Source organism: Perca flavescens, chromosome 12 (assembly GCF_004354835.1).
Source record: "Perca flavescens isolate YP-PL-M2 chromosome 12, PFLA_1.0, whole genome shotgun sequence".
Taxonomy (NCBI): domain Eukaryota; kingdom Metazoa; phylum Chordata; class Actinopteri; order Perciformes; family Percidae; genus Perca; species Perca flavescens.
Genome location: NC_041342.1, coordinates 31,049,678 through 31,060,649, shown reverse-complemented (window position 1 = coordinate 31,060,649; position 10,972 = coordinate 31,049,678). Strand labels below are relative to the sequence as shown.

Genomic DNA, 10,972 nt, shown 5'->3' with positions numbered 1-10,972 from the left:
AAGAAAGAACACAAAGGAATGAGAAAAAAAATTGCTTTAGAGACATTACATGGACGTAGGAAAATTAAGACTAGTTTAAAATTATTTAAGATCTAGAACAATATTTTGAGATTTAGGACTTTTTGAGGCTTAAAATTTAGTTTTTTGAAATTTTACACTTTTTTTTTAGACCCCCGCGGAGACCCTGAAACACGGGACGTACCAGTTTGCGTTTGGGTGCGTCCACCTCCATCGCCTTCTTGCGCATCAGGGCTCCCTCTGGGATGAACGGAGGCCTCTCCTAGAAACGACAGGCCTGACGTCAGCAGACGGCTAAAAACACACAACAGCAGCAGCTGTGAGGAGAGGGTGCCGTTTGTCGGCTTCGGTACGTTTACCTTGTCGTCTCGCTTGGCGGGCATGGCCAGGTGGAGGCGGTTGAGAACGTCGTGGACCTTCTTGCCCTTCATCTTGTTTTCGACCCGATGGGAGAGGAGCCTGTCGCAGGCCTGGCAAAACACGCACGGCAACAACAAACGTGAACCACAACGACGACGCACACTCACAGCAACAACAACAACACTATGTTCCTTAATAGGGCTGCACGATGTACGGTTTTTTATTATCATCGCGATAACTGGCGCAACATATCATACGCATCAGGAAAGGCGCTCGCACTTTATGTTAGCTAAAAGAAAATATCAGTAGAAAACTGCACTTTCAAATTTAGCTTATTGTTCAGCGCTGCCTTTTATATTCAATTCAACGTTCAATTTGTTAAATAGAAGAAAGTTGGAAATTATTTCCTTTTATTGGTTTTACAAATTTGTTTTAACACTTTTTGTATTTTAGCAGAATACTGAAAGCAGCAGAAACTGAGTACACTTTAATATCTGTTTATCGCGAGTGATACTGTTATCCCGATATTCAACTACGTTATCGCATATTTTCCTCATATCGTGCAGCCCTATTCCTTGACACCCCCAGCAGTGATGGAGTACTCGAGTCCTGGACTCGGACCCGAATCGGGTCTCTATTCTCTGGACTCGAGAATCTATTCTCTGGACTCGTGAAGTAGCGAAAGAAAGAGCGGGAATGCAGCGTTAAGTGAGTGACGTCAGTGAGTGTGTTGTCATCTTTTGTTAATACTGTCGGTGAAGTAAAGGGTTGAGAGGTGCGCCCCAGATCATGAAGCTTGCCTGCACGGATTTTACATCCAATGCTGGAAAGAGCCCCGCTAAATGCCGTTTAGAAAAAAAGTCAGTAAATAAACTCCCTTTGAAATCGTGACAGTGGTGTGATTTTTGTTTAATGTAGACCCTATTTTATTAGTATATCAGCTCTTTAAAAAGGTGCCAGAGTGGAGAAATGTAGGCAGTCTTGGAATTCAACACAGGCTCAACCTTGACGACTTGACTTGGACTCTAGACTTGAACTCAGGTAAAGGTGACTAGACTCGGACTCTTCTTTGGTGACTTGGACTCGAACAATGGGGACTCGAGCCTTGACAGTTGGTGACTCGACTACAACCCGACCCTGAAAAAAGGCCAATTTATGGTTCTGGGTTAAATCGACGCCATGGGCACGTACGTAGGCACGTGGAGGTACCGACCCTACGCCGTAGCCTGACGTGCACCTCTCAAAAAGTAACTACACACGGCAACAACTGATTGGTCTGCTTGGCAGCGTTTCATCCCCCCCCCCCCGACTCATTTCCTGGTTCTCCTTCTCCATAAACAACATGAAATCAAAGGAGAGGGTTAACTTTTCCTGCTACAGATTTCTCACCGTGGTCAGAAAGCTCAGGGAAGACACTTTGGTTCTCTCACTATGACACACCCATTCTCTTAAAGAGATACGCTAGGACACTAAACCCTCAGGCCACTTGCGTAGGCTACGGCGAAAAGCGGTGTGTGGAGCACCCCGCAGAAGCGTAATCCACGCTACATGGGGAGCCTGAAGCTCGCTGCAGCTCACCTCGTTTTTAACTTGCATGACTCCCTCCTCGGTCAGGGTGCTGGTCTCAATCACAGAGATTCCCTCGGTAGAGAGATCGGCAAAGATTTTCTGCCAGCCAAAAAGACAACAGTCAAAGACAGACACTTGTGCTGATTAACATTCGTCGCATTTCTACAGTTGAATATTTCGGTTTTAACTTAAACAAACAAGTGGTTCCAAGTGTTTAAAACTAACTCCGCAATTAACTCCTACAAGTGGATTTCTAGGTCACCTCATCCACCTGATTTTGGGACAAAAAAAATAAAAATATCAGAGCCTCTGAGACATTTCAGGCCGATCAAACTGGGTCTTAACTGTAAAATCACCCACCTGGTTCTCCTCAGGCAGCTCGTTGATCTTCCTCACGTCACATTTGTTGGCCACAATGATGAGAGGCTGCGGGGGGCGAGACATCAACATTACTTCAATTACTTGAACTCTCACGTATTACACTGTCAAACCAATGCTTTTTTCATCCTTTATTTATCCTCAGAGAGAAAGAGAGAGAGAGAGAGAGGGAGACTAAACATGCAGGACACTTTCCACTAACAGAAACACTGAGGATTTGCCTCATTTGCTTAAAGGTCCCATATTATGCTCATTTTCATGTTCATACATGTATTTGGGGTTTCTACTAGAACATATTTACATGCATTAAGGTTATTTAATTTAGACAAGCTGAACTCCAAGTCTTCCAGAGTTGCGGCCAAAGCCGATTCCAAAGGCCGCTGTTCCCCAGCAGCAGCGGCGGCCATCTTCTTTGTTTTCAACTAGCAGGGAATTCACACGGAACAGTCGCAACTCTGCCGTCATTATGTTAAGCCCACCGACTCTATACACGATGTGATTGGCCTGACTAGAGTTAGGTTTATTTTTCTCATCCTGTCTGTCTCAATATCCCTTCATTCTCCCTCTGAAACAACAGAAACAACTGCTGCTCATATGTCCAATCAAAGTATTTACTTTAAGTCAAAAATTGCCAACTTTAAACTTGTTCAGGGAAAAACTGAAAACATCCATATTTTTCCAGAAATAATCCCAATATCTCTATAATTACGTTAAGTGTCTGTTTAACGCTTGTGTTGTCCTCCCGGGTCAAAACTGAAAATCAACACTTAGACACATTTTTCGATGCTTTTTTCAACATTTAAATACTCAATTTCGCAATTCCGTCCATGATTCTGTGATCACAGATGCCACTGGCCTCTACATGAATGCTGCCATCAGTCTGTGGCTGGCCCCAGTCAAAAGAAAATAACTTTTCGGGGGGGGAGAAGAAGACCCTGTGTTGTCTCTGCCACCTGCTGCTGAACACTACCGCTGTAACGTGAGAGGAGCCTGACCTTGTTGGCGAACAGGGGTTTGATGCTGTTGAAGAGCTCCAGCTGCTGCTGCAGGTTGTGGCCGCACTGCTCCGATACGTCCATGACGTAGAGGACCGCCGCTCGCAGGTGAGCCAGAGCCGTGATGGCCTGCATCTCGATGGTGTTCCTGTCCTCCAGAGGGTGGTCCAGGATACCAGGGGTGTCCACCACCTACACACACACACACAGTAAGACTTGGCATAAGAATAGTCTTGCATTGCCAGACCTTCTTCCACAGCGCTGCAGAGGAGGGTTTGGCTAGTCCAAACAGAACTCCTGGATGGGAGAAAAACGTGCTCTGGTTTATTGGCATTTCTTTCAAACCAATCACAATCGTCATGAGGGGAGCTAAGCCCCGGACATGATAACGGTGCCGCTGCCAAATAGCCTCGGGACAGAACTTGTTTTGGTGGAACATGTGTACGTTCAAAAGTCGTTTTAGTCGTGCGAGAGAAAACTCAGACTGGACAGATAGTCTAGCTAGCTGTCTGGATTTACCCTGCAGAGATCTGAGGAGCAGCTAACCATAGTCCTCACAAATCCACCGGAGATTAAAATGCAGACACAAAGGAAGAGGAAGGTGACAGACATCTGACCGGATCCCTTTTTTTTGGTGTGAATGCACCTCATGAGCTGCAGTGTCTCACCTGCCAGCGGAGGTATCGGTAGTCCATGTGACCCACGAACAGAGACTTGGTGGTGAAAGCGTACGGCTGGACATCGACATCTGCTCTGGTCACCTGACAAAAGGAAGACCATTTACACAACGTTAACTTTACTTAACCTCCCTGTTGTCTTCGGGTCAAATGTGACCATATCCAAAAACGTTTCTATATATCAGAAATTTGGGTTACTTTCAACCAAATTGTCAAAAAAAAAATAACGTGGATGGTTCCATACAACCATTACTCTTCACAAGTAACATAAAAGATCAGCTCCGTACTTTCATTGAATTTGGGTGTATTATTCAACTTTATAGCATTTGGAGAGAGAAAAAATGATAAAAGAACATTGAAAAGAGACAAAAATGTCTGAAATAGCTTCAAAAACATGGGGGGGAAAAAAGCAACAAAAAAAAAACATTAAAAAAAACACAGGTAAAATGTGACAAAAACTTCTGTAAGAAGTGACAAACTTATAAAAAAAACTTTGAGGAAAAGCGTCAGAAGTGTCGAAAAAGACGACAACAAGTCATAAATTTTGACCCAGAAACATAAAAGGTTGCACAGTCGATGGGAAGACAACACATGGGTTAAATAAGGGGGGGAGTCCACCTGAAACATCCTGCAACCAGTGAGTCTGGACCGTGCCGACTCGTGCACAGCCGTGACCAAAGTATTTCCCAGGGAGCCGTTTACCTTGTTGATGAAACTGGACTTGCCGACGTTGGGGTAACCACACAGAAGCAGAGTCCTCGTGTTGGGGTCGATGCTCGGCAAACGCGACAGATGCTGGCGCACTGTGGACGGGGCACGACAGGGAGATTAGTTATTGTTATTTTTGGGGCATTTTGTCCTTTCACTGATACAGGCAGACAGGAAAGCAGGGAGAGATAGAGGGGAAGACATGCAGCAAAGGCCAGATTCAAACCCTGGGCCGCTGCAGTAAGGACTGAGTCTTGGTACAATGGGGCGCACGCTCTACCAGGTGAGCTACCAGGGAGCCACGAGGTTAGTTATTTTCACGTTAATAAACAGAAACATTTTTGAGTGTTTTTAAAATTGATGGGCTCATGTAATTACTTATTTTAAATTACAAATGTGATAAGGTGCAGTATGGATATAACTGTGAATTTGGCCAAAACTAAACATTGTTTCTCTGAAAGTATGATTTAATTTTTTTATATCATTTATTTACGGAATTTTCTTGCCATTCCTCCCTACGTGGATGCTCATGATACCAGGTTGTACATTTTTGCGTTTGCTTGCCAAGTTGTGAAACGTTATTTTCGATTTCCTGACAAAGCAGCTGTGTATAATTCATTTGTATGAGTGTAAAGGGACATTTTATGTTCATTAAAGTATTCAAAAACAGGCTTTAAAAAGCTCTGAGGTGACTGAATAAAACAAAAGCAGAATTTGATGAGATACTCTTGACCCATGTGATGCCAACAAATGATCAATTAATCTACGGAAAAAGCTGATTTTTATTTTCTAATAAAGGCCTCGGTTGTAGCCTTCCAGCCACAAGTAGAGAAAATCAAATATCACGATATTTTTCAGGAAATACGTCGATATCGATACCGCAACAATATTGTAGTGTTGACTATTGGTGCTTTCACAAAATATTTACACAATGACATTTGTGATAAATAATCATCAGTAATGTGGATATAATGACTAAGTGGGTAAAGGCAAATAATAGAACAGTTACAACAGTCTGATAAGTTCAGAAAATGACATCACTTTACTGTAATGCAGCCTTTAAAACCAGGAAAAGACACCACTAATGTCATATTACGATATCCAGTCTCATATCACAATATCGATATAATATCGATATATTGCCCAGCTCCAGCCACAAGACATTGAGCCTCTTTATTACCTTGTTCCAGATACTCCAAACTCGACTTCTGTCGTTTCAGGATGGTGCACATACGACCCAGAGCGGCTCTCTTCAGCTGTTTACACCGGTACAGAGAATCTCCATACTTCATCAGGCGCACGTAGTCTTTGGCAACGCTGGAAGTTAAAAAAATAATAATGTTACAAGCTTGTCTTTTATCCTTTTCTAAGTTATGTTAAATTGCAGGTGATGATGGTGTGTCCTAGCCTAGAAATCTAGACGCACCCTAGTGGCAGCAAATGTAATTTGCGGCCAGGGTCAGTCTAGCAACTCTCCGTTTGGTTTGCGAGCTGGAAAAAACCTAACTCTAGTCAGGCCAATCACATCGTGTATAGAGTCGGTGGGCGGGGCTTAACATAATGACGGCAGAGTTGCGACTGTTCCGTGTGAATTCCCTGCTACTTGAAAACAAAGAAGATGGCCGCCGCTGCTGCTGGGGAACAGCGGCCTTTGGAATCGGCTTTGGCCGCGACTCTGGAAGACTTGGAGTTCAGCTTTTCTTTGAGAAGAGAACAAAGAACGGCACTGAAGTCATTCTTAAAAGAAAGATGTGTTCGGAGTTTGGCCGACCGGATACGGCAACAGTTTAATCTATCAACTAGCGTTGCTCTGGTTGGCTATGAGTGCAGAGGGCTTGTCAGGCTAGGTGTTTCCTTCCCTTTTATAAGTATTTTGATTATGTGTTAGATCATGTTCCAGGTACATTTGTGTATATTAACAGACAGACACCTCAAAAAGCATTTGCTGCCTTTACTTTTCAGATGGTAGGACCTGCCTTTATCCAGTCAGAGCAAAAAAAAAAAAAAAAACCTGTAAACCTCATTTTAAAATTGACAGATGGCAGGGATAGTTGTCATCATCATCATCATCTGTCTTGCAGCTGCCAGGCTCAACTAAATCTCAGTCATGTTATCTGGACTTCAACTTAAACTGACTCAGTGTTTTCCCTGGCTTTGTGGAAGACTTAGGGGCGCATGTTTGGTAGGCGCCATTCCTCAAGAAGACATCACGTTTTTCAATAACAATAAAAAAAGGAATTGCCCTATGCATTTTGTGTGTCTTTGTGGGTTTTTGGGTCTCTTTGTAGTCGCGTTCTCTCTCTTTTTCGTCATTTTTGTTTTCTTTGGGGTTGTTTTGAGTCGTTGTAGTCAGTTTGTGTCCCTCTGTGGTAGTTTTGTGTCACTTTTTTTTTTTTACTTCAAGCTAAAGAAGTCAATCATTAGATCTAAGAAAGGTCTTTTAGTTACATTCATTGGGCTTTAGGTACTGTTCAAAACGGCTCCGGTGCTGAACCTAAACCTTATATAGCAGGGGAAACCCTGACTGACTAACATTTGAATTTAAATCTCATGGTCTAATGGTTAAACCTGCAACTTAAAAATCCACTAACTCACAGCTCATTCCTGTCAGATTTTAACATTTCCATTTCCTTAGAATAAAAACGGGACTGTAAGCAACAAACTAAAAAGACACACCGCAGTAAATGCAATACGCAAGACAATAAACACAACATTTCAGACTAACTTACTTGTCAATTAGATTCTTGGCGATGTTTATCTGTCCCAAGGCCAACTTATAATGGTCTTTGTCATACAGCACATTCATCAGGTCAGCGTAGAATGGATGGATGTCCTGAAGAGAGACGACACATTATCAAATTTCACAAACCGATTAAGATCAGATATACTTTATTGTCCCCGAAGGGAAATTTGTTTTGGACTCTGTCCGTTCCGCAGCTTTACAAAGACAACACAAAATACATAAAATAAGCATCTCCTCAATACATACTCTCATACACATCAGACAGGTACATATATAGTAAGTACATGAACTCCTTTCAATACCAGTCTTTAAATTGAACAACCCCGTCGGCTGCATTGTCTGCAATAAGTGTAGCACAGCCCTTGCACAATGAGATATTGCACAACTAACATATTGCCCAACCCCAATAGACTATATTTTGCACACATGACACAATGCACTGACATTTTTCACTGACTTTTCGAAGCATTTTGACTTACGTCGAGCTTGGGGAAGTCGGTGAGGATCTGCGAGAGGCGGTCATGGTAGTTCTGCTGGGTGAACTTCACCTTTCGCATGTAAAAATGTCGGATGCGGTGGATCTGGTAATGCTTGTGTACCACCGTGGGCGTCTTCCTTTGTGTTTTGGATAAAGTGATGTCGATGAATTCCTGCAAAGAGGGAAAACGTACGCAAGTTATTAGTGAAGGAAAGACACTTTTTTTTTCTTCATGGAAACTAGACAAACAAAACATTCATTACCATTTTATTTTTCTCAAAAGCTTAAGATTTTTTTTCCTTAAAAAGAAGTTTGTGTAACTTAATTATTTGCCTCATCCGTTATGTCTTTGGCCTTTATTGTCTTAACTTGTACTTACTTTGCACATTACCAGTTACATTTACTGTCATGTTATTTATATTTCATATGTATCAATACTGTAACATGCACAGGAACCGCTGCTTAACATTCATCAACAAAACACACGATGTTTTCCTAATATTTCCACCCGGCAAAATCTCTTGCAAACGGTTTTCCGCGAGTCCTGCCAAACTTCATTAAGAAATCGGTCAGTTTAATATATAATCGCTTGTCGGCAAAAGCTGTCACCTTATAAGAACCTTTTGTGTCCATGTCCAAAATAATCCGTGTCCTCTTGTTAATTCGGCATACAGGCAATACAAATAAAAGCAGATTTTCTTCTTCTGAAGAGAGGGACTAACTTTTGTGACCAAAGCTCCCTGTTAGCGACATAGTTTTTAAATGGACACACGCTGTTGGAGCACCAGTGATAAACACGAGTTTAGCTTGATTTAATATGTGCTAGGCCTACTTGATGGATAGCGGATCTTTGCTCACAGGAGAAGTATGTACTATTAGTGTCTTAAATGTCCAGGCTTTCGAACGGAGTTTGGTGCGTGACATATCTTGGCTCATGTCAACTGGACAAGAAAGCCTAGTTATAGCCTAATACCGGTCAGATTCAATAGTTAGCTCTTTGACCTCCTTGTATACTAACTCATAAGTCGTAACTACATAGAGTACGGGGACATAAAGTTATTTTGTTAGAAACATCCTGCTGCTGTCTCTAACGTTAACGTTACAGCAGCCCAGCACGTGTGTTCCTTCCCAACAGAAGCCCACCACCATGTTTGTTTTTTACACCTTCCACTGTCTCTTAACGCTCAATAACACACTGACAAACCGACGCCCGTTTCAAAGCCTAAAGACGAGGACCAAAACATACCTTTGCGGTGGGAACCACCATAATCTTCTTGAAATTATAAAGTGCCATTTTGTCGCGACACGTTGTAGTCCGCTGACGGCACGGGGAAAGGAAAGCACCTCGTTCCGCTGGAACCGGAAAAGACGCCGAAAACCACTTCGGCGAGTTTTCCTTCACATCGCCCCCTAATGGCCGAATACAGGCATAGCAGAGAAAAACAATGTTGCTATCGAAATATTTATTTAATAATACTACTAATAATAACAATCATTTTATACTTTTATTAACCCCGCAAGGGAAATTACAATGTTTTCACTGTGCAGAAATTATTGTGTTATTATTATACATAGACCTGAATTACACACACATGCTCAGATGGGGCCCGGAGCAGTTGGGGGTTTGGTGCCTTGCTCATGAGCATCTTGGCAGTGCACAGTAGGTGAATTGGCACCTCTCCAGCTACCAGTCCACTACCATACTTTGGTCCGCACGGGGACTTGAACCAGCACCCCTCCGGTTCCTAACCCAACTCCCTACAGACTGAGCTACTGCCATCCATTTCCCATTAAAAAATGACCAAAGAATGCTACAGTAGTTTATCATTTCGGTGACATTCCTGCCAGTGAGGGGCTTTCGGGGCTTTTCTTTCTGTTTGTGGCAAAAAACATCCTAAGCTTCAAACCCAGCAAACACAGGGACGTGTGGTGGTTTGTAAAATGTATAGCTGTATATTTCAAATATGTGCAATAATAATAATAATAATAATAATAATAATAAATTGAATTTATATAGCGCTTTTTGCAAACTCAAAGTCGCTGTAATAAAGATGCAACAAGCATGGGTTATTTTTTAAATCGAGTGCTGCATTAAATGTAGATGGCATTGTGTAATATGTTACTTTGAATGTATGCATTAATTTACTTATTTAATGCATTATCCACAAAGCCTACCTTGAATTACCTTATTGGTGTAGTTTAGGCTCAGGGGCACATTTAGTATCTCTGTATCTCTATATAATGACTTAGTATTTTAAAATACAGACATAGTATCTTAAAATGATAACTTTGTATCTCACGTTAACGACGAAGTATCTCAAAATAATGACTTAGTATCTCTTTTTGAGTGCTCCATCAATGAACACTATAGACGATCTTTGTGCTGCACACGAAAATGAGAGCACACACCAAAAACTGATATAGTACATTTTCTTTTATTAAGTTTTGGTTATTGTTTATTAAGGACCCCCCATTAGTCATCACCATAGTGAAGACTATTGTCCCTGGGGTCCAACACAAGACAAACATAAACAAATATTATAAAGCAAAATACATATTGTTATATCTGTGTTTATGTTCATGTCATGTTCTGTTGTTATACATGTTTTCTTTGTTTCCTTACTTGGGAGTTTATGTCATTTGTGGTGATGTTTCATGTATGTCTGTTGGGGTTATTAATCTCATGTATGTTTGTATGTATGTGTATCGTATCGTATATCGTATCGTAAAACAATTAAAACATCCTGAATTTTATGAAACAAGTATTTTTTATTTTTTTTTAAAGGGGAGACACTACAGGGGAATGGGGAAATATATTTTTAACTCATAGATAGCACCACAAAAACTTCTCCAGTTGATTACCTAAGACATACATTTTTCTTCATATTACCATTTTTCTGAAATGTGTATGTTTAAATATGCAAATGAGGAATGAATGCTAACTTTTGGTGAATTTAGGAGAAATCTACATGCGCAAATAGATCAAGTGTAGTATAAAATAACACCTAATTGTGTATTTTTGGATGTTTTTCCCCCCCACTATTCT

The 10,972-nt window shown here is 41.4% G+C and overlaps 1 protein-coding gene across 1 annotated transcript in view; it reads right to left on the bottom strand.

Annotated features, from left to right (window-relative positions):
* gtpbp4 (GTP binding protein 4) overlaps positions 1-9,295 on the bottom strand; it is a 15,650-nt gene extending 6,355 nt beyond the window's left edge. The window contains exons 1-11 of the mRNA XM_028592841.1: positions 9,173-9,295; positions 7,928-8,098; positions 7,435-7,538; positions 5,886-6,022; positions 4,700-4,800; positions 3,989-4,081; positions 3,321-3,512; positions 2,308-2,373; positions 1,957-2,046; positions 378-488; positions 203-280 (exon numbers count right to left, since the gene is read on the bottom strand). Of these exons, the coding sequence (XP_028448642.1) occupies positions 203-280; positions 378-488; positions 1,957-2,046; positions 2,308-2,373; positions 3,321-3,512; positions 3,989-4,081; positions 4,700-4,800; positions 5,886-6,022; positions 7,435-7,538; positions 7,928-8,098; positions 9,173-9,220 (1,191 nt within the window). The 5' untranslated portion in view covers positions 9,221-9,295. The remainder of the gene's footprint in view (positions 1-202; positions 281-377; positions 489-1,956; positions 2,047-2,307; positions 2,374-3,320; positions 3,513-3,988; positions 4,082-4,699; positions 4,801-5,885; positions 6,023-7,434; positions 7,539-7,927; positions 8,099-9,172) is intronic.
* Positions 9,296-10,972: the final 1,677 nt, after the last annotated feature.